The 22,486-nt window shown below is 34.7% G+C and overlaps 3 protein-coding genes across 8 annotated transcripts in view; 1 reads left to right on the top strand and 2 right to left on the bottom strand.

Annotated features, from left to right (window-relative positions):
* Positions 1 to 1,070: 1,070 nt before the first annotated feature.
* On the bottom strand, positions 1,071 to 1,999 carry LOC149731136 (CD209 antigen-like). The gene is made up of 3 exons (XM_089885538.1): positions 1,720 to 1,999; positions 1,441 to 1,588; positions 1,071 to 1,311 (listed from the first exon to the last, which is right to left on the bottom strand). Exons 1-3 carry the CDS (start codon positions 1,997 to 1,999, stop codon positions 1,071 to 1,073), a joined length of 669 nt encoding a protein of 222 aa, XP_089741664.1.
* A 218-nt stretch (positions 2,000 to 2,217) lies between these two features.
* LOC149731137 (hepatic lectin-like) lies at positions 2,218 to 4,691 on the bottom strand. 2 transcript variants are annotated; one of them, XM_089884980.1, is made up of 4 exons: positions 3,845 to 4,691; positions 3,752 to 3,787; positions 3,548 to 3,695; positions 2,218 to 3,434 (listed from the first exon to the last, which is right to left on the bottom strand). In XM_089884980.1, exons 1-4 carry the CDS (start codon positions 4,122 to 4,124, stop codon positions 3,176 to 3,178), a joined length of 723 nt encoding a protein of 240 aa, XP_089741106.1. In that variant the 5' UTR covers positions 4,125 to 4,691; the 3' UTR covers positions 2,218 to 3,175. The 2 variants fall into 2 exon arrangements, with proteins under 2 accessions (XP_089741106.1, XP_089741105.1); XM_089884979.1 differs by having other exon boundaries at positions 2,218 to 3,437; positions 3,845 to 4,679.
* Positions 4,692 to 6,207: 1,516 nt separating this feature from the next.
* LOC149731138 (dynein axonemal heavy chain 7-like) overlaps positions 6,208 to 22,486 on the top strand; it is a 52,086-nt gene continuing 35,807 nt past the window's right edge. For 2 of the 5 annotated variants that reach the window (XM_089884967.1, XM_089884965.1), the window contains exons 1-25: positions 6,209 to 6,390; positions 6,506 to 6,666; positions 7,288 to 7,500; positions 7,883 to 8,013; positions 8,590 to 8,733; positions 9,116 to 9,311; positions 9,692 to 9,811; positions 10,349 to 10,532; positions 11,299 to 11,478; positions 12,695 to 12,847; positions 13,348 to 13,461; positions 14,137 to 14,264; positions 14,571 to 14,664; positions 15,178 to 15,387; positions 15,766 to 15,886; positions 16,177 to 16,339; positions 16,862 to 16,997; positions 17,209 to 17,337; positions 17,701 to 17,835; positions 18,769 to 18,917; positions 19,363 to 19,549; positions 20,260 to 20,390; positions 20,824 to 20,951; positions 21,178 to 21,311; positions 22,204 to 22,344. In XM_089884967.1, coding sequence (XP_089741093.1) covers positions 6,379 to 6,390; positions 6,506 to 6,666; positions 7,288 to 7,500; positions 7,883 to 8,013; positions 8,590 to 8,733; positions 9,116 to 9,311; positions 9,692 to 9,811; positions 10,349 to 10,532; positions 11,299 to 11,478; positions 12,695 to 12,847; positions 13,348 to 13,461; positions 14,137 to 14,264; positions 14,571 to 14,664; positions 15,178 to 15,387; positions 15,766 to 15,886; positions 16,177 to 16,339; positions 16,862 to 16,997; positions 17,209 to 17,337; positions 17,701 to 17,835; positions 18,769 to 18,917; positions 19,363 to 19,549; positions 20,260 to 20,390; positions 20,824 to 20,951; positions 21,178 to 21,311; positions 22,204 to 22,344 — 3,594 coding nt within the window. In that variant the 5' untranslated portion in view covers positions 6,209 to 6,378. Of the gene's footprint in view, positions 6,391 to 6,505; positions 6,667 to 7,287; positions 7,501 to 7,882; positions 8,014 to 8,589; positions 8,734 to 9,115; positions 9,312 to 9,691; positions 9,812 to 10,348; positions 10,533 to 11,298; positions 11,479 to 12,694; positions 12,848 to 13,347; positions 13,462 to 14,136; positions 14,265 to 14,570; positions 14,665 to 15,177; positions 15,388 to 15,765; positions 15,887 to 16,176; positions 16,340 to 16,861; positions 16,998 to 17,208; positions 17,338 to 17,700; positions 17,836 to 18,768; positions 18,918 to 19,362; positions 19,550 to 20,259; positions 20,391 to 20,823; positions 20,952 to 21,177; positions 21,312 to 22,203; positions 22,345 to 22,486 lie in introns of all 5 variants that reach the window. The other 3 variants (XM_089884964.1, XM_089884966.1, XM_089884963.1) reach the window with 2 other exon arrangements.

Raw genomic sequence — 22,486 nt, forward strand, 5'->3', positions numbered from 1 at the left:
TAGTCAGCTTCGTCGCTTAAAAAATGCTTGTTTTCGTGAATTAATTGGACAAACCGTAATGACGCAATATTTTATTGGACGTTAATATTTAATCATATACCGCTGTTTCGACAGATCGCATGGCTGGAAAGTTATAACTTAACAGGTTGGGCGCTTGCCTGGAACAGATCACAGCCTATAATGTCCCGAATTCGATCCCCGCCCGGCGAAACAGTTATTTTGGATTTATTTTCTTTTAATAAGTGATACAGATACAAAAGACTATTACTAACCACACTTTTTATTTGTATTTGCACTCCAACGTAAACAAAGCCAAAACTGGCCGATTACTGTGTTACTAACAGGGTTCCCGATGTACGGCAGTTTACTGTTCGACGAAAAGGGATCTATGACCACTTACGTGCTCAACAAGAACAACTGTTCGACGAAAAAGAATCTATATGACCACTTACGTGCTCAACAAGAACAACTGTTCGACGAAAAAGAATCTATATGACCACTTACGTGCTCAATAAACATAATATTTTACCACATTAAGGTTTAGATAAATAATGCCTTCTTTCATTAGTGGCTTCTTAAAACTAATTACCACAATGTGTTCTTATGAAGCAATTTATTTTCACCCACTGCATAGAGAAGGTTATCAAAGGTTAGTTGAAAAGAAAATAATACCACCATCAGTAGCATATAATACGCAAGTGTTACCCACGACATTACACAAGTTAATCGGTGTAAAATAAATAAGCATTATATTGTGAAAGCCAAGCAAAGCGGAGCGTGTCTATAACTGATGCTGTGTTATATAGTAGGGTGGGGAAAGATGGGACACCTGTTCATTCCAATTTCTGTTCCAATTTGGTAGTAAGCAAAAAACGTTCAAAGAATTATGAAACTGTATGTTCACAACTCCCATGAACCGTTGTTAATTGTTTAAAAAACGATTAGAATATTTGGATATTATGTGCTAAATGTCCCATCTCCCCCCCAACCTACTATACGTTTTATCTGTGGAGTTAGTGATGTGTGCGATGTGTAATTCAAAGTTCACGACCCATTTACGCATCGAAAACTTACATTTCGCAGATCGGTATTGAAATGTAACTACAAGGTACATCATTCCATTTTCCAGTTCTTGTTACTATCACACAATCCTCGCGACCCGCAGAATTTGTTGGTTCTCCGGGTTTCCAGTGTGCGTCGCTGCTTGAAAGTCGCTCCCCGTTTTCCCAAACCCAAGTATTCTCTTGTTCAATATCATTAAGACCGATCCAGTTGTGTCTTGATGTAATACCGAAGTGCTGTTTAATCATTCTGAAATAACGTAAACGTCCTTACGTGTGTACAGATGCAAACTGTACAAAAATATACTAATACGAATCTTAAAGTACGGCAGACTCTTATATATTAAGTAAAATTATAGGTAGAAAAAAGTTATCGCACCTCGCTATGTCTTTATTTCTTGGAGCAACAACAGCCAATCTTGCACCGATTGCTGCACACGAACGATTAGCAGCTTGATAGTTTGATGCTGGCAAAGTTAGATATAAATAACCATTTCCAGCAGAAAACTGAGATCTTCCATTTATCTCTGTATAAAAATATGGTTTTAGTAAATAAACAACCGTATAAATCAACATGTAATCTTACGTTTAACACCAGGTTGAAAAATAGACATTACATTATGATACGACGTGCATATCTAGTTCATAGGAGACCTACTTTTAATCCTGTTGAACCGGTTTTCCATCTCCTGTATAGCATTATCAACGTATGCACTATTCGTAGTACATTCGCCTTTTTGTCCCTTAGGACCAAGTACGCCGACAGGTCCAGTTGATCCTTTCAATCCAGGTGGTCCTCTTCTACCTGGACGACCCGGTGGACCTTGCGCTCCCTTCTCAGAATTTCCAACCGAGCTCAAAGTTAACAAAATCTGTCGAGTATCTTGCGCCTCAGCACAAAACACAAGCAACAGTGCTAATACCAACTTAAACAACATTTTGAAATCCGCTATATGACAAAAGTAACAAAAAAACTATTAATGGCCGACTTTCTTTTTTTGGCTTTTTTGCAATCATCACAAAAACACGTTACCAACTTCCAACGAGCTGGGAGCAATTAAGTCAATATGTGAGCATATATTCAAGGCGCTGAATTGCTCTTTTCGCAAACTGAACTGCACAATACTGCTCACTGCATTATTTAGGACAAGAAGGCTGCCGTGGGCCTACGGTAGCGGAATGTAGCAGGCCCGGAGTCTTTATTTATTTGGTGGGTCTTATCGAAAGAGATCACCAATACCTGTGGTAAACACAGGACATGCAAAGAAAAGAATGTGCCAAAAATAACTTAGAAACATAGTTTTACTTCCAAATATACTGGTACAGGTGGCGAGTTTAGTGAAAACAATCTTAATTTATATACAACACAAGGTACCAATAGCAAGCAGAGTCAAAACATACAGGTGTATACGAAAAGCACAAAACGTACGAAATAGTAAAAGGTTCGCTTTTGTTATGTAAAGTGTGTGGGTTGGAACGCTACCCTAACGGCCTACCGCTATACTGACCAGACTGATGTAGGGTTTCTTAATTAACAGTTTAATAAAATATAAAAAAATTACTATAATAAAACGATAAGAACAGTAAGGATGCTCAAATACACTAACGTTTAACCACGGTAACCAAATGCACCAACGTTTAACGATACGCACAACGAGAACTGCCGAACTCATGCAATAGGGCGGATGTAAGCGAAACAGGAGAAAAGGGCACACTTGCGCCACGACGACTAGTTACGCTTAAAGGTGAAATAAGCGCGAGACGTATCAACCCAACACAAAAGTCAAACTTAACAACGGAAGTAAAACTAGAAACAATGCAGAAGAACGCCACACCAAACGACACACAAAAAAACACAAACATTTAACGCCGAAAGAAACAATACGTCACACTTTTGCAAAGAAATTTACAAGACCGAGGCTCCATTTTAACCGGTATATTTCACAAAATCAGAACGGAAAATTGTATTCACATAAGGCATTATTATCAGCCAATCTTGTAACCATAGCTTATTTGGCGCAAAGTGGTAGGACGGTGGGTAAAACGAAAGAGTTGTATGGTTTACACGAGTGGCTTTTTAAAATGGTGAGCCCAATTTATAATCTATTACGGCATTATGTATCAAAAACTGACATTTCGCAGAGCGGTATATTAAAGTAATCGCACGAAGTATCATTCCATTTTCCTGTATGATACAACAATACACAATCTTCGACGACTTGTCCATTCCAATTTGTTGGTTCTCCAGAGCTCCAGTTTGCATCGCTGCTTAAAAGACGCTCCCCGTTTTCCCAAACCCAAGTATTCTCTTGTTCAATATCATTAAGACCGATCCAGTTGTGTTGTAATGTAATACCGAAGTGATCTCCAATCCTTCTGAAATATTGCGGACATCTTTATTGAATGTGTATCATTGAAAATTTTCCAAAAAAATACGCTCAAACAAAAGGCAACAGATTTAACTAAAACAAACTTTGGTATTACACCTCGTTATGTTTATATTTCTTGGAGCAGCAACAGCCAATCTTGCACCGATTGCTGCACACGAACGATTAGCAGCTTGATAGTTTGATGCTGGCAAAGTTAGATATAAATAACCATTTCCAGCAGAAAACCAAGATCTTCCATTAATTTCTGTATAACATGCTTTTAGTAAAGAAACGATTATATAAATCAACACGTAATCTTACGTTTAACACCAGTTTGAAAAAGAGTTTCCATTTGATCTGAAAAGACGCGAAATTACATTATTCGTCGTTCCTAAGAATTTTTAGGTAACCTACTTTTTAACCTGCTGAACCGATTTTCCATCTCCTGTATAGCATTATTAACGAATGCAGTGTTCGTAGTACATTCTCCTTTTTCTCCCTTGGGACCGAGTACGCCAACAGGTCCAGATGATCCTTTTAATCCAGGTGGCCCTCTTCTACCTGGACGACCCGGTGGACCTTGCGCACCCTTCTCAGAATTTCCAACCGAGCTCAAAGTTAACAAAATCTGTCGAGTATCTTGCGCCTCAGCACAAAACACAAGCAACAATGCTAAGACCAACTTAAACAACATTTTGAAATCCACTAATAAAAAAAGTCTAAAATTCTAAATTAATAGCCAACTGTCTGGTTTTATGACTTAGCGGGTAGCCTACCCGGACAACAGTTGAGCAAGATTGGCAGCAATAGGTCCCTATGGTAAAAAATTATATTCAGTGAACTAAACTCCTTGTTTTGCAAATTGAACTGCTCACAAACTTATATATGCTCGGGTGGCTGCTGTAGGCGCGCAAGAAAACAGATTAATTACGGGTACTACCAGGCACGGAATCTTTATCATTGTGGTAGGTCTTATCGTGAGAGAATTTCTGTGGTAAACAAATATCTCAAACTCCTGTGGTCATGACATGTAAAGAAAAGAATGCGCCTGAAATACTTTACAAACATCGTTTCTACTTCCAAATATAGTGGTACAGGTGGCGGGTAAAGTGAAAAAATGTAAACTTACAGCACAAGGTACCAAAACAAGCAGAGTCAAAACAACCAAGTAGCCTACTATCAGAGATACATAAACAAGAGAATTGCCAATCTCTTGTTGAGCACGTTATCGAGCACGTTAGTGGTCATATAGATCCTTTTTCCTCGAACAGTTGTTCTTGTTGTTGTTGTTTTTTCGTGACTTTTTTCGCATTTATCTCAATTCCTGATTCTAGCATTTTTCTTTTTCTCTTGATTGAAATCAAATCATAATATATATTTATAATTTTTAGACTGAATTTTCAGATTTAAAACCGCACGATAAGCGATTAATTAACGATTACTTTCCTCATGCACTTTACATAGCGGAATCACTGTCTGGGACGGCACGCGGGCACGTGTTGGTGAGATAAGAAATCCACACAACGATTCACGACTGAATCAAACTATTAGCATTTAAGTGGGGACGCATTAAATGCACTACTCTTATACCGTAATATCATTAATCGTAATTGAAACATTATTTCTAATTAAACAACATATGAATAATATTAACTTCTAACATTACCTAAGTACTGCGTGACTACGGTTTATCCAAATTCACGAAAACAAGCGATTTTAGGCAACGACAGGGTTAACTAATGTAAGTATATACAAGGATACGGGTGTTGTACAAAGGTAATTTACACATATTCTTTACCAATCACTCAATCCTCATACATAATAATTGTAAGTCTTTATAATACATGTAAAAAATGTGTTCTACATACTGCTCCACAGTCACCAATGGCAACTGAAAACCGCTTTGTTGGTTACTTCGGGTTTGTTTTTAATCGAACGTAGTCGACCGCTGTAGTAAAAGAGTTAATTAATAATATGCTAATTAGTTTTAAACGTACTCACGCATTAGATCTGTTATCTTTTGTTTATGTATCTCTGTTATCTTTTGTTTATGTATCTCTGGTACTATATACGGAAAACATAAATACAGGAAAATACTGAGCGGTCGTTATAATGGACCAATCTGTAAAATAGCTTTATAATTTTCCTTGGCAGGGTTTGCATTTTTTATGCAATTATTTTGTACCTCGTTTAATTTAAATACTCAGATTTCAAGATCATTATTTTATTAATTACCTTTCTTTGCCAATAATGTGTGTTTACTTTTTGTCGTTCTTTTGTATGAATATTATAAGATATAAATGAGCTGTACAAATTTACTAACTGAAATATTTATATCACCTAATCATGCAAATACAGACTTCAATTATTCATCTTGGAGTTATACTGTGGTGGTTAACAAAGCGCAATTAAAACGGGTCACTTCGTACACCGCATATCTGGAATAAATGGCTTACAGCAGTTTATATATACATGTTTCTATAAGAACTCTGCTGTACGTGAGTCTACAATGAGTTTAGCTTATTCCAGTTAAAATATACAAATCACGGTTGCATTATAACGATGTTGTGTTGGTTGACAGTGAAGTTTTAATTTTTTTTAATTGTAAACATAAATAGGTCCGTGTTTTGTACAGACGTTGGCCGCACACAAAACTACGCTCTAAATAATTTTGGTTAGCGCCGCAGGTGGTAATTGTTAATGCGCCTACGTCACTGTTGCTTAGATACAAGCGAAGCTTGATAAAATAGTAAATTTGTTTCACCTAAGACGTGAAAACGCGTTATTTAATTTTGTAAGACAAATTCGCATGAAATATACATATTTGTTAACGTTTAAATATTTTTTGCAGTGAGATATTAAGCGTCTCACTTTCAAATTAAGAATAACTGTGTTTAATACGTTAATATTATTCATGGAAAAGATCGAATGAATTAGTTAAAAGCAAAATGGATTATAAGGTAAATAATAAATGCTACAAACAACAGTTTCTTAGTTTTACTCTAGTACCCTAATATTACACTTTGATTGACTCTTAACTCTATTTAAATTAAATTGTTTTGAAAATCTCCGCAGACATCCGAAGCTCTCGTTCGGACGAACAAAGTGAAACTGACCGAACCACAAACCTCAAAGTTTCTTCCACAATTGCCACAAAAGCGCAACAAGCCAGCATGGGCGAGCACTGCCCCATCATTTGTATTGAATGGCAATCCACCCACAGATCTGCTTGGGAGGTTGGTTGACACTTTTTTGAATGAATAAACAAAACTTATTTATTCTCACAAAGAGTGGCAACAACAGTCATTATATCACAACTTTTCTGTTTTATATACCTTGAATTATCATGTACATTCCAGATAAGTTGGGTATAAAGTCAAACCTTTGTAATTTGTATTGCTTATTTGCCTTATATACATACATTTCCTCCGGCGCCGTGGCATAGTGGTTACACACCTGCCTCTAGCCCAGAGGTAATGAGTTCAAGAGTTGTCGCTGCTACCATTGTGGGCGTATGTGTCCTTGGGCAAGATACTTAGCGGCAATTGCTTCGACCCAGTGGTCACTAATGCGTTGTCTAAATAATTAGTTCAAAAAACATCAAAATCAAAAAAATGTTTATACAAACTCAATACAAAATGTCTATACAAAATCAGTCTGTACAAAAATTATACAAAATCAAAAAAATCTCAAAAAAATATAATCACTTACAAAGTAACATACATGATTACTTGTAAGCTGGCATGTGTATGAAACTCGTGTTATAACGACTGTCGTTTATCGGCCACGCGAGGCGAAAGTAACTTTCATTCATTATTTATATACAATATATATACACATTATTTGTTGTTACGCAGGGATCGTTTAGACATGGTTCGCGAACTTACAGCCAGCCCCCCTAAACGAGCAAAGCCACACAAACGTAGTCGAACATGGGACACTAAATCTTCGCGTCAAACTGCACCTGGTGCCTCCCAACAAGCCGGAGCGGTTGGAGGAGCTTCATCTTCATTAACTCATCCTAAGAAGAACCGGGAAGCTTTCAGGAGTTCGCTTGTTAATATTATAATGTGAGTGATGTAAAAAGGAAACTAAATAAATATTTTACAAAAAAAAAAACAACTTAAAAAACATGATTGAATCTCAAAATTAGCGGGGAAAAAAGACCCTGTTGTCTGTTGAGGATTGTTTAACAAGTAAACCTTAACCCACCTATTCATGTCGTGACTCCGTGGTTAGGGCTTGCATCGTAACCAAAGATTGCAAAGAAACATGGGTTTAATGCTCGATGTTGATTGCACACTTTAGTCTTTACTACCAACCTACTAAATGAAATACCAAGCCCTAATTACCAAAAAAAATTAACCATCAATTTGTACTTTAAATACCTTAACTTTTTACAAGTGCTGAGTAAATATTTATGATTTTCACTGCTTACCAATTACCATCCAGGCAAGAAGATGAGAAACAGAGCCGACCACCAAGTGAAACTAATGGTGCAACAAAACGACCCGGTTCTCCTACAAGTGCTGAGAAGGATATTCTCAGATATTATTACTACATACACAATGGAATAGACACAGGTGACTTATATTAATACTTTAGATTTATTTTGGAAAGATTTTCAGTATTTTGTTTTTTAGTATGTCATAAGTGAATAATGCATAATATAAAAGCGAACTTATGTTATTGCCCACCATGTGAGGATATCATATAAGTTACATTTATTCTCTTTCTATTCACTTTTCCATCTATTGTACCTTACTGACACGTATTCTATTTTGTATGGGTGAGGTCCCTCAGGAACTGGGATTTAGGCTTTACTGAAAACCCTCAAAGTTTTCTGTAAAATACAAAAAGAATTAAAAACGCCAATATGAGTGATTCATTTTTTTGTGGATTTTTTTTTATGGTGGCTGATAATTTGGACAGCCCAATAGTGACCACTGGGTTGGAGAAATTGCCCTTAAGTGTCTTGCCCAGGGACACATAGAATCATAATGGTAGCAATGACAAGCCTTGAACCCATTACCTCTGGGTTTGAGGCAGGCGCCCTAACCAAATGTGCTATGGCGCCGAATATATTATCCTATAACTATTTAATTAGATTGAATGCAATATAATCTATTCACTGATGATTTTTCCTTTTGCATCCACAGAACATGTTGCCCCCATGGAAGATTCATGGTTGGAAAATGTTTTACAAATGGTCCCAAAACGATTGAAAAATCTCGCTGAATCTATCGAAACATTATCCGATGAAATGAGAGAGGATTATTTACTTTCTGTTAAAAAAGCAATTGGTATTTTACCTTTTTATGTTAAACTTGATAAGTGTTTTGTAGTTAAATTAAAACAAACTATTCTCTTTGCATAAAAATACTTTAAAGCTGCTAAATATATGTTTGTACAGATTAGTTCGATTTAAACCTTTTGTAAAATTGAGATGGCACAACATAATATTACAATCCCATTTAAGATTTTTCTTCAAAAATATTCCATAACATTGAACATTAGGAGCATTGATAATAAAAAAAATGGTTGGACAATAGTAATACTCTAAGAAGTTAACATAGAGGTCATATTACGCATAAGAATCTCATAGAAGTAAATAAAAAATATTTTATAAATAAAAATTTAACACAAATCTCCTGACCATGCAGTGATAAATAATAAACATTTCAGTTGATTTTGTCCTCCGTGATCCCCGAGAGAAGGAAGAGGAAGCTCCTGTGTTGCTCCCACATCGAGCAGAATTGGAGGTCGTACCCAAGCCATGGTATCGATCTTATGTCAACGGGGCAAATCTGATCCGTGAGAATCTGAATGTCACTAATCCCACTATGATGGCTGTACTAGACCTGTGGCATGTTTCATTTGGGTGGGTGTTCTATTCTGTATGGGTGAAGTCTAACGACCTAGCATGTTAAGGAACCTGGGGTTTGACCAGAGGTGTAACATTGGTTAAATAATTGTTTTCCGTGAAAAAATGCGTTTTATAAAACAGAACAACGTGTCATACCTTCTGTTATTGCTAATTTATTGTTTTGCTTTTCAATTTTTGATTAATATTTAAAATTGTTTTTATTTTTTTCATAAAATGTCTAGAGCAGAGTTCCCTTATTTCATAATAATGTGCATCAGGACCTGCATTATATTTAAAAAGATTATATATTTTGAAGCAGTTTTATTATTCAATATATCATGTCCGTTTTGATTTTTTTACGTACAAACAGTTATATTAAATTCTTATTGTTCCAGTCGTATGAGGTTGGTTGATATTGACGAATTTCATAAGCGTGAAGAATCAATGGAGTTACAAACTTTCCAAGGACTTGTAATGCGACATATTGAAACTGCCAAGGATAAACTGCTCAAAAAGTAACAAAGTTTTATATAGTTTTGTAGGTTTAAGATAAATTTTTAAAACAACTACTGAAAAAATAAAATTCAATCGTTTTTTTTTGTAAATTCAATTTAAAAAATTAAACTGCTCATAAAGTAACCCTTATGCATATTTTGAATGTATGTAATAAAATTTTTATTAAAAATATATGTATATATATATATATTCTTTTGCATAAGCATACACAATTTTGTAAAATGTTATATCACATCCATGTAGTGCTCATATAGATACCAATACCAAATTCAAAATTATTATAGTTTAACCCATCATGACATCACATAACAACAACAGCTGCTATTGTGTATCTCTAAAATGGGATAACATTACAGGCATCGGACCTAGTGTGGATGGGTGGGGCAGGCATACCCTGGAAATTTTACACTGTATTTTTAGGTTTTCTACACTTCATTTTTTTCATTTTTCTGAAATTCTAAACTTCATTCCCCCGCCCCCCGAACTTTTAAAAGTTTGGCACCTACAAATATCACTTAATTCCAATTTATCACTAGATGGTTTCCTGAGGTTCAGAACATCTATTACCAAGGAAACAAACGTAAACAAGTTCCCAGCAACCACAATGAAGCAAAACTTCGTTCATTCTTTAATTGTGCTGCCACCTTGATGACAGGTCAACTACAGAGCCTGGCATTGCTTTCTATTAGTGATTACACAGATCTGGTTGCTCAACCACCAGTGAGTTTTACTATAATAAATTATTTTTTTTCAATTTCAAGTGTATATCCTACCCAGTCTAAAGCAGATGTACCAGTGTTGTTCAAAATCATTTTTTTGTTGTTTTTTTTAATTCTTCTGCAACAGTATGTGATACTTCACTTTTCATGTACCTCAGGCCAAAAAAAAATTTAAAACGCTTTTACAGATTCTTTTTAGTATTTTTATAAGCTTCTGTCATAATAGATATTTACATTTTTTTCTATTAGTCCAAATGTATATATATATAAACATAAGTTAAACTACACCACTATTTTACTCACCTGTCCATTTTTTTACCTATAATATTACAGTACATCTAATATTCTAACCTAATAACATTACCCTAAATTACTCTTACCCCTTAATTATAATACCTTCTGTCAATTTAACCCTGATATGGTGTTTATTTATTGAGACGATTCTTGTTTGATAACATACAGTCAGGATCTGGTACAACAAAGAACTATTCATATAAAAATGTCAAACTTTTTGTTTTGACCTTTTTGTAACACTAGATCTTTACTCAAACCCAGCGGTTCCCAAACTGGATTCCATGGACCAGCTGGGGTCCGTACAGCAGTTTCAGGGGGTCTGCAATGTACACATTAAAGCTCTTTCATTAGTGTGGTTTTTGCAGTTTTCTTTTTGAATTTTATAGTGTGGCGAAATATCAAAATAATTGCTAAGGGTTCACCAGGCAAAATTTTTGAAAAAAGTAAAACTCCAACCACTTTCCATACTCCAGCTTTCAACACGAGCATATGAACACTCTGGTTTCAACATCCACTTAATACTGGATGGTACAAATGTTCGATTCGAGCCAGACTTCCCCGACTTTGAACTCGTCCTACTTAATGTGTTTGACGTGATGATCAAAGCTGTTGGAATCGTGCCAAGAGTGGAAACCAAGCTTTACTCTGAATGGGTAAGCACTAGTAGTTGCGCTACATATCAAGTTAAAGTGTGCAGGTTCGATGTTTATGTTTTGTCCAGGTAGTGGCGCATCTAATCACGGGTGATCTGTAACTTTGAATAGTTGTTTACTAAATCTAGTTTTATTTTTTATGTGAACGCTTTACCAAAGTTTGTGGCAAGCACTACTTCATTTAAAAGCACCTTGACTTATGGTAGACCAACATGTAACATTAGATTTATAAATCAATTATATGAGGGATGAGCCAAGTCAATACATAATTAAAAAATACACAAAACAAACAAAAATGAAAAAATCTTTGAATGCTATAAAGTAGGTTAATTTATTTAAAAAAAAGTAAAATTGAGTTAGCATCAAAATGATTATTACTGCGATATTTTGCTTTGTGAAAAAGTAATATATTTTACATTTCAATAAATTTTAGTATTACGATGTCAAGTTATTAATTACCTTCATTTTACATTTTAGTATTTATCGATATGTTCAACTATAGTTTTCCTCCTTATGTACACACTGTAACTTACACAAAAGATGAACTAAATTTCATCATGAAAAGCAACAAAGTGAACATGATATATGGCGCAACAATACCCATTGTTAAATAACAGTAGGGTTCATTTCATACACACTATACATATTTTGATTGGTTTTTACGCAACAACAATACAGTTGTGCAATAATAATACAAGTAACAGTGTATTTTCAGTTTATATTTCTCAATTTTTATATATATGTACGTCAGTGTGTTAAAAGAACATTTAAACCCATTAACACTAACTCTTAGTTTATTATGTATTGTCATGAATCTGATGCTCATAAAGTTGAAAAATTCTTGTTTAGTGAAATATAGTAAGGATCTGGTGCTACGAAAATGTAACAGACAAAAATCAACTTCAACCAATAGTTGTATTAGAGATATATTTCGCCTTAATAGCATTGTCAGTCTCTTATCCAATAGAATCTCAGTATATCAAACTGTATATAAGTGTGAAATGTCCATAAAGTACCTCTTCCTATCTACCTTATTGAATGAATGAATGTAAGTTACTTTATCCTCGCATGGCCGGAAAATTATGGTCGTTATACACGGGTGTTCTGTTTCATAAACCTCGTGCCAGCTTAGGAGTTACCAAGTATGTTACTTTGTATTACAATTGTATAAGTTTTAATTTAACCAATTTTAACCCCCAAACGAATCCATACACAGTCAAGCAACAACACAACCTTGAAACCAGTGATCCTTGAAGAGATAATGCTTGAGGTGAAGGCACGTGTTCGCAACGTGATTGCCAAAGAAAGTCTCGAACCAAAACAACATCTCAAGCTCTATGATAAATATCATTTCCTCATCAGTAAACAGGTGTTACATTACATTCTGCTCCTGCTAATTATCAGGCATAACATAAAAAGAGGAGATAATGTCTTCATACATCGGTATAATAAAATTTAAAACATCGGTAAAAACATTGTTACTTTTTATTGGGAGATCTATTAATTATATGTTACATTACATTCCTAAACACTTTTGCAGCATGTCCATACGCAAGTTTTGTAAATTAACACCTCCCATTTTACACACAAGTTTTGCTATATCATCCATACTCTTTTGCTATATCATCCATACTATTTTTAGACTAATCAAAGTTTCACAAAAATTTTACAAAATTTTTCCTTATTATTAAACCATATTTTTACATTAGAATGCATTTGCATGAGCTTTTCTTTATAATGTCTGTCATTTTTCCACAGCATTCTGACCTTTTTTTTTAAACTTTAAAGAAACTCTTTTATAGCACAGCTCTAGAGAATATTGAAAAAATACCTTTTTTCTTGTATTTTTTACACCCTATTGATCATCAGGCAGAAGATGAAGTCGAACAGCTATTGACACAAGAACTCAGTTTCCCCGAGTTTATTAAAGAAGTCACGAAGTATCAGAAACTTGCAGAAGAAATCACATTCAGTTCGCGAAAGGTAAAAATATTTTTTTGTCATATTTACATATGTTGAATAAGCTAATTTTATTGTGACTTCAGTACAGTAACTAATGTCAGAACACCATCAACAGAACTAATGAATGAATAAATAAGCAAATGTAACTTATTTATCCTCACATGACCAGCAGCGACAGTTGTTATAATACATGTGTTCTACTTCTGTTACTTTACTTGTCTTCAGTATAATGAATGAATGTAACTTACTTTATCCTCGCGTGGCCGGAAAACAACAGTCGTTATAACACGGGTTTAGCACCTCGTGCCAGCTTACCAGTTACCATGTATGTTACTTTGTGGGTAATTATTTTTTTTGAATTTTTTTTCATTTTTTTTTATGTATGGCTGATAATTTAGACAACCCATTAGTGACCACTGGGTTGGAGAAATTGCCGTTAAGTGTCTTGCCCAAAGACACATACGCCCACAATGGTAGCAGCGACAAGTTTTGAACCCATTACATCTGGGTTACAGGCAGGCGCGCTAACCACTATACCACGGCACCGGAAAATAGTAGTTTATGAAAGACAATAATTGCATTAAACAGTTAGTATGAAAGACATAATAATTACATTGGACACACAGTTCTGTTTCAATGGCTTCTGCATTGCAATCAAAAATTGTATGCTTCACGACAGCTTGACTTGTTTTCCAGGTTATCAGACTTGGGATGTTTGTCTTACATTGTAATGAACTGATATCGGGGTTGGCAAAGCGGGCTGAACAACTCGCACAGAAAATGTTGATAAAGATGAGCAAGAAACATCAAGAAGAGAACGATAGGTTAGCTAGTGTTTAACTATATGTTCAATGATACAGTATTAAGATTTGTAAATTTCTGCATTATAGAACTAGCAATTGTAATAAAATTACCTTAATAACATAATTTATTGAATGAATATTCAGTTTTTATAAAGTTACCCAAATAACACAATGTATGGAATGAATATTCATATTTGTTTTAGTTCTGCACTATTTATACATTTATTGTTTTAACGAGTTTGGTTTGTGTCCAATCTATAAAAAATTTAGGACTAAACTATAATAGGTTTTAATGGTGATGTTTAATTGCTATTACCTCCCTTTTAGACTGATACAACAGTTTGAAGTCATTGCAAAGAAAGCACTAAGTACACCTGCAAGTACAGATGAGCTTATTGAACTACAAGAATATGTGAAATCAGTAAGTTACCTTTTGCAACATTATATCTGTTTTATTTATATCACTACATTAACCGTGTATGTCCATAATATGCTACAATGCTATCACATAGTAACTCTAGTTCTGCCGCTGTTTTGACAGTAATTTAATAATAGTTGAGTAAATTGACACAGTTACTCAAGAAAACGATATGATAAATTGAATCATAATTGATTTATTGGGCTATTTGTAGTTTTGCTGACTGAATTCGCACTTCAACTTGCATGGCTAATTCTTTGAGTCTCTTCGATTTTGGTAGCCTAAATTTACAAATCTTTTAAAAGTAAAGACAGGAATAAAAACAAAAGTTGTTAAAACATGCTTACCGTAAAAAAAACATATTTATCCAGAAGAAAATAAGCGTGGTCGCTACACCTAGCTGACAAATATTTCATTTATGTTCAATTTTTATCAAGATAAACTTCTAATAGAAACAAAAGTGTGCGTAAAAACACTTACAGTGATTTTAATACATCCCATGTTCCTCCTCATCAGGTTCGCGCCAAAGAGATGACGCAGATGGAAGATCACCTCGTGAAGTGCAAGGAACGCCTCGGATTCCTCGTGGATTTCACCTCCTTCACTCCACGAGAGATAAGGACCAACAGTGAGGTGTTTAAGTGGCATGCAAGGATGGATCGTGTCTTTATCGACCATGAGAGGATCGTGGATGAGAAGACAAACCAATATCAGGACGGTCTTAAGGTAATTGTTGTTCTGAAATCTAGAAAAAAGTTATGCTGGTTGCATGAGCAAAATACCTAAGCGACTTGGGTGTTGGGGGTAATGAACTAAATCTGATCTAAATCTCTGGGTGTTGGTTTAGTGGGCCGCATTTGGCCTAAATCCTAGGTCTTCTGACTTTTTTAGGTCTTACTAAATCCTAGGTCTTCTGACTTCTTAGATCTTAGGTCTTCTGACTTTTTAGGTCGTCCTAAATCCTAGGTGTTCTGACTTCTTAAGTCTCCCTAAATCTTCTGGATTTCACTCATACAGAATAGAAAATGTTGAAATAGAAAAGTTTTTTTTGATCTTTCGGTTTGTTAATTTCATTATTTTAAAACACACCTCTTGCTTTATCAGCTTCGCCGTGAACGTTTCAATGAAGAATTGGAAGGGTATCAGAAACAACTTGAGGAATTCAACAGCTTTGGTGACCTCAATGAAGTCAACAGATACCTGAAGAAAGCTCAAGCTCTTAGTGGTAAGGCAATTAAATAGTTTGTGTCAAAGTTATTTTAACTATATCATATTTATTCATTTTGGAGCAATTACCGTTATCTGTCTTGCTAAAGATTAAATAGATCCACATTAGTGGCAGCGACAAGCGTCAAACCTGTTTCCTCTTGTCTAGATGTAAGCGCTCTAACCATTGTGCTACTCTTGTGGGCATATGTTCTAGAGCAAGTTACTTAACTGCAGTTGCCCCAAATAAATATGTCTTTATGAGATGTAGGAATGATAAGCCTTTTAATAGTATGTTTATTTTTTCAGCCCGTTTGGACACCGCAGCAGAGAAGATTGAGCAATTCAATGCAGAGGAGGAAGCGTATGGGTGGGAGACATCTCAGTATCCTGTAAGGAAGGCTCTTGTTTCCACAGTTACACCTTATCTCAAGCTGTATGAGACTACAGTGGAATTCAACACAAAATACAAGTAAGTTAGACCTGTGTATTTAATTAAAAACATGAAACATATATTTTGAATGAATGAATGAATGTAACTTACTTTATCCTTGCCTTGGCGGAAAACGACAGTCGTTATCACACGGGTTTAACTCTTGTCGGCTTACGAGTTACCATGTATGTTACTTTGTGGGGAATTATTTTTTGGGGGGATTTTTTCATAATTTTTAATGTAAGGCTGATAATTTCTACAACCCATCAGTGACCACTGGGTTGGAGCAATTGCTGTTAAGTTTCTTGCCCAAGGACACATACGCCCACAATGGTAGCAGCGTCGAGCCTTGAACTCATTACCTCTGGGTTACAGGCAGGCGCACTAACCACTATGCCACGGCGCTGAATGTTTCTTCGTGGTCAGTTTCAACACAAACAATATCCCATCACTCAAGATGGTTTTATTTCTATAAACAGAAATGACTAATTTTATTTCATTAATATAAAATTAATCCTTAAAAATATACGTTGTGTTTAAATTGTGTTTCTATTTATACAGAGAGTGGGTTGAAGGTACTTTTGATAAAGTAGATCCAGACACAGTGGAACAAGATATTGGTAATGTGTGGAGAAATCTTTACAAATTGGAGAAGACTTTTGCAGACAACCCTAATGCTAAAGGAATTGCTCAAAAGGTGTGTAAATAATCCTCTAAAAGTAGTATATAATTAGTTCAAAATAGGCAGCTTTTAAACATATGGATGATATTATGTACACAAAAATATCATTTTTAAGTTCTAGTATTTCAATATTTTTTAAAACTATGATTTTAAATTTTGTGTTATTATGTTATAAACTTCTGTTTTTTACATTTTGGGTGAAAAAGCTCACAAAATTTTCTAACAGACCAAAACAAAAGTGGATGACTTCAAGGAAAACATTCCGCTTATACAATCCATATGTAACCCAGGGTTACGAGACAGACATTGGGAGAAATTGACAGAAGTTGTTGGATTTCCAATCAAACCTGATGAGGTAACAAACAGCATTGTGATGTCACAATAAAGATCATTGTGATGTCTTAATTCTATTTTATAGGAGTAAGGTTCCACTGCAAGTTAGTTGATCCGTCACCCCCAAACTTAGCAATGTCACACTTTCTATTTAAAATGTTCTAAATAACATTCATGATATAAATTTATTGGAAATTATTGCAACGAAACATGCCTAAGTCTTGGCCTATTAGTTTTTGATTGAGATCGAGATGTAAACTTTTTGCAATTCTTTCAGAGATAGGTAAAAAAGAATCTGTTTTCATATCTAATGTAATACATACCAAATTAAAAATATCATTTAATGTAATAAAAAACAAATACAAAATATTAATTTCCGTTATAGGACTCAACCCTTTCCAAATACTTGGACATGAACCTGGAATCATACCTCACACAATTTGAATCCATCAGTGAAGCTGCCAGCAAGGAATATTCACTTGAGAAAGCAATGGAGAAGATGGTTACTGAGTGGGACGAAGTAAGTCATGCCTAATATTTTTAAAAAGTGTGACTTATTTAACCCTTGTGTTGCGACAGTCTTATAACATGGGTGTTTTGTTTCATACATCTTGTGCCAGCTTACCACGTTTGTAACTTTAAGGGGGATTATTTGAATGAATGAATAAATGTAACTTTGTTTGTTTGTTCGGCGCCGTGGCTAAGTGGTTAGCGCGCCTGCCTCTAACCCAGAGGTAATTGGTTCAAGGCTCGTCGCTGCTACCATTGTGGGCGTATGTGTCCTTGGGCAAGACACTTAACAGCAATTGCTCCAACCCAGTGGTCACTAATGGGTTGTTCAAATTATCAGCCATACACAAAAAATGAAAAAGTCCAAAAAAAGTAATCACCCACAAAGTAACATACATGGTAACTCCTAAGCTGGCACGAGGTGTATGAACACCCGTGTTATAAAGACTGTCGTTTTCCGGCCACGCGAGGATAAGGTAAGTTACATACATACATACATAACTTACTTTATATTTGTGAGGCCGGAATACAACAGTCGTTATAACCTGGGTGTTCTGTATCATACACCCGTGCCCACTTACAAGTTACCATGTATTATTACTTTGTGGATAAATATTTTTGGAGGACTTTTTAATTTTTTTGTGTGTGACTGTTAATTTGGACAACCCATCAATAACCACTGGGTTTAAGCAGTTGTTGTTAAGTATCTTGTCTAAGGACACATATGCCCACAATGGTAGCAGCGGCAAGCCTTGTACCAATTACCTCTGGGGTGGAGGTAGGTGCGCTAACCAACTGTTCATCCCGCCGGTTTAACACTGATATTTATCAGTATTATAGATGAAATATTAATGAATGGACTAAGTCTGGCTTAAATCGCCTGTCCCATGGTGTGTCTTGCTCTGGGACTGCGTCAATTGTATCCAACACAACATGTTTTCAGATGGAGTTCAACATGATCCCATATCGTGAAACTGGAACACAAATCCTCTCCTCTGTAGATGACATTCAGATGCTCTTGGATGATCACATCGTGAAGACACAAACCATGAGAGGATCTCCTTTTATAAAACCATTTGAAGCTGAAATCAAGTGAGTTTTAACTCAGTTTATTTTATCAAATATGTTTTTATTAAATTTCAATGTAGATGTGGTCCTGTTTCCTTTTCAAAAAATGATGATGCTTGTAATTGTGAAATATTATATCTCTTTGGTACATCTTTATTTAGTGGTTGGTATATTATTTTATGATACAATATGAGTGATGGATAAGGGCCAGATTCATGAACCATATCACAGATAACATTTTATAAGTTAAGCACTTTTATATTTAAACACATTTATAACTTAACAAAACTTAATTCATTGCCAAACACTAGAGTAATCTAACTCAACCACAGCAAAACTGTCGCTTTTTTAATGCAAACTTGGTTGACAATTCTTCATCATTACCTAAAAATTGCTTTAGTTTAAAATTTTTTCTTTGAAATTTTCTTGATTTGTTCTTTAAATTTTATTTTTCTTTCACCTACCACAGAAATTGGGAGGACAAGCTGTTGTTGGTGCAAGAGATCTTGGATGAGTGGTTAAAGGTGCAAGCCACATGGTTGTACCTGGAACCTATCTTCAGTTCCCCAGATATCATGGCACAGATGCCTGAGGAAGGCAGGAGGTTTACTACTGTGGATAAAACATGGAGGGATATCATGAAGCAAGCTGTTGTTGTAAGTGGATGTTATCTATCATAGACATCTTGTGGTGATTTCTGTTTTAATGATTTAGGCTTAAAGCTTTGTAAAGTTTATAGTAATCTATATATAAAACAGTAACCTTCTGATGACTGTTGTTATATTTATCTCTGTAATATGTAAAACTAAATTGATAATAATTAAACAAAAATGGCCCATTTGTGTGCTAGGTGTAGCGACCATACTGATTTTCTTCCAACTGAATGTAAATATGTTTTTAACCGTAAGCGTGTTTAAACAACTGTTGTTTTGTCGCTATAAAATATTTAAAAAATATTCTTTACCTTAATCTAGGAACAAAGAAAGTTATTAGGCCTATTATGTTATTATTATATTACAAAAATACAGTACTCTGTAGCTATAACATTTTAACAGTTTTCCAATAATCTTTACTTAGCACTGCCACTGCCTTTGTTTGGATGTTATATATTAATGGCAGATGTATATTAAACCAGGGCTGTATATTTATGACAAGAGTTCCCAATAAGTTTAATCAGATTATTAAGCAATCAATATTTTTGCTGTCTTGATTAAACAGCTCACAACGAAACTAAAATTTTTATTGAATGTTTGGATTGACATTCTGATGCATATCTGCTAAAATGCAGTCATGAATAAAACCTATAGACAGCAGTATTCCTAAGAAATGCATCTGTGTCATAACAAAATGTGTCTTTTATATTTAGGACCACCATGTATTGGTTGTTGTGGAAATTGAGAAAATGTTGGAAAAGTTGAAAAAGTCGAACGAACTGCTTGAGCTTATTTTGAAGGGGTTGAACGAATATTTGGAGAAAAAACGACTTTATTTCCCCAGGTATTGGATTGTAATATTTACAGCAACTGACTTGACACCTCGGAATTATGACACACAATGTATTAGAATTACATGGATTTTGCATTCTTATGGTGTAGCGACCATGCTTATTTTCTTCCAATTAAATGTAAATATATTTTTTATCTGTAAGCGTGTTTTAACGACTGTTTTGTTGCTATATTTCTGTCTTTTCGTTTAAAATATTTTAACATTTTTGGTACAAAACACGAAGAGTATTGTTTTATTTGGAACTCTGGCATAATTCCAATTGCACATGACGTGCCTTCTAGTAATAGGAGTTTACCCATACAAACTATTTTTATCGTATTAAGCAAATTCTGTATATATTATATATTTTATTTATAGATAGAATTGATATACTATATAGTACGTTACAATTATTCGTATTTTATTACCAGCCTACTATAATCAGGTTCTTTTTCTTATCAAATGATGAATTGCTGGAGATTTTATCGGAGACGAAAGACCCGACCAGAGTCCAACCTCATTTGAAGAAATGTTTTGAAGGGATTGCTAACCTTGAATTTACTGATGTGCTAGGTACATTACATTTACTTTCATAAAGTCTGCAATTTTGAAATCATACCCCGTGTTCTAACAACTGTTTTTATGTCATAAATGTCATGTTTTTATGTCCTTTTGCAGTTTTACTGAAAGCTATATTTTAATATTTTTATTGGTTTCTATTTTAAACATACATTTATTTTGAATAATAAAGTGATTTCTGTTTATATTTGCAGGTTATTAAAATTCTTTTGTAATTCAGATATCACACACATCAAGAGTTCTGAGGGAGAAGTCGTAAAACTTGTTGACCAGATCTCAACAGCTAAGGCTCGTGGGCAGGTGGAGAAATGGTTGCTGGAGTTGGAAGCAGACATGGTGACAAGTTTAAGGAAGGTAGGAGAAACAAGGCAACTTGTGTTGTGTTTGAATGATTGCATATATATCTGGTAATAGTTTATTCTTAATAGATGAGATTCTTGTCAAGGGCCTGGGATTTAGGCCAGATTTTGCCCATTACCCCAGCACCTGGAAAGGCAATTTAAGTCCTTCGTGCAACCGGTGCTCTGACACCACATCACAGTCAGACGCGTTTATTTTTTCGCAATACTTTTTATCCTCGTGTGCTTACGAGCTACCACACTTTTCAGCTTTCTGTAGGATTTTTTTTTGATATGGCTTAACCCTTTAGGGACGAGATATATTATTATTTTTTGTCACATTCTGCTCTCTAGCGACTCAGGTGTTTGTGGCAGCCAAAAACAATAAATTAGACTTTTGTTCTTTGGAAAATTTGCTACATCACTGTATTTTGATTTTTTTGATGACGTCATCAAATTTTGAATGACGTCATCAGAAATCTTGTATTTATGTGTAATTTGGGTTTTTATCTAAAAAATACATAAGGAATCAATTGCAATGTAGATCCCTGGTTTGTTTACTACCTAACTGAAATAATTGTTTGAATCAGTGACGTCAAAGGGATCAATTATGTCACTTATAACCTGATGACGTAATTTTTTAAAAGTTATTTTTGCTAAATGGCATCGTCAGTCTCTTATTCAGATAAAAGACTGACAATGCCATTTAGGCAATATATATTTCCCAATTACCACTAGTGGTTGAACTTGATTTTTGTTGGTTACGTTTTCGTATCACCAGTTCATTAATGTATTTTACTATACAAGAATCGTTTAACTATATGTACATCAGATCAGGGTCAGATTCGTTTTATTACAAGTTATTTTTATGTTAATGTTCTTTTTCAATACTTGTCAATCTTACGCAGGTGATTGGAGATTCACTCGCAGCATTTCAAGTTGAACCACGAACCGAATGGGTGAAGAAGTGGCCTGGACAAGCTGTGTTATGCGTCACACAGAAATATTGGACAGATAACGTACAGAATGCGCTTAATACTGGACCAGAGGTAGTTTTATATGCTTGATAACATAGAAAGAATGTATCTAAATGTACTTATACATGTAACGTAATTTATGAAGATGTTTGTTGTTAGTAAATTAACCACTGACTTTTACACAGTAAATTGGATTTTTTCAGTATTTTATGTG

This window comes from Ciona robusta, chromosome 9 (assembly GCF_009617815.1).
Source record: "Ciona robusta chromosome 9, ASM961781v2".
Lineage (NCBI taxonomy): Eukaryota > Metazoa > Chordata > Ascidiacea > Phlebobranchia > Cionidae > Ciona > Ciona robusta.

Coding starts and splice junctions, on each gene's coding strand:
- LOC149731136 (XM_089885538.1), bottom strand. CDS start 1,999: ATGTTGTTTAAGTTGGTATTAGCACTGTTGCTTGTGTTTTGTGCTGAG. Junction 1,589..1,719: donor CCGGTTCAACAGGATTAAAA/GTAGGTCTCCTA, acceptor ATTTTTATACAG/AGATAAATGGAAGATCTCAG. Junction 1,312..1,440: donor AGAAATAAAGACATAGCGAG/GTGCGATAACTT, acceptor ACGTTATTTCAG/AATGATTAAACAGCACTTCG.
- LOC149731137 (XM_089884979.1), bottom strand. CDS start 4,124: ATGTTGTTTAAGTTGGTCTTAGCATTGTTGCTTGTGTTTTGTGCTGAG. Junction 3,788..3,844: donor TCGGTTCAGCAGGTTAAAAA/GTAGGTTACCTA, acceptor GCGTCTTTTCAG/ATCAAATGGAAACTCTTTTT. Junction 3,696..3,751: donor TTTTCAAACTGGTGTTAAAC/GTAAGATTACGT, acceptor CATGTTATACAG/AAATTAATGGAAGATCTTGG.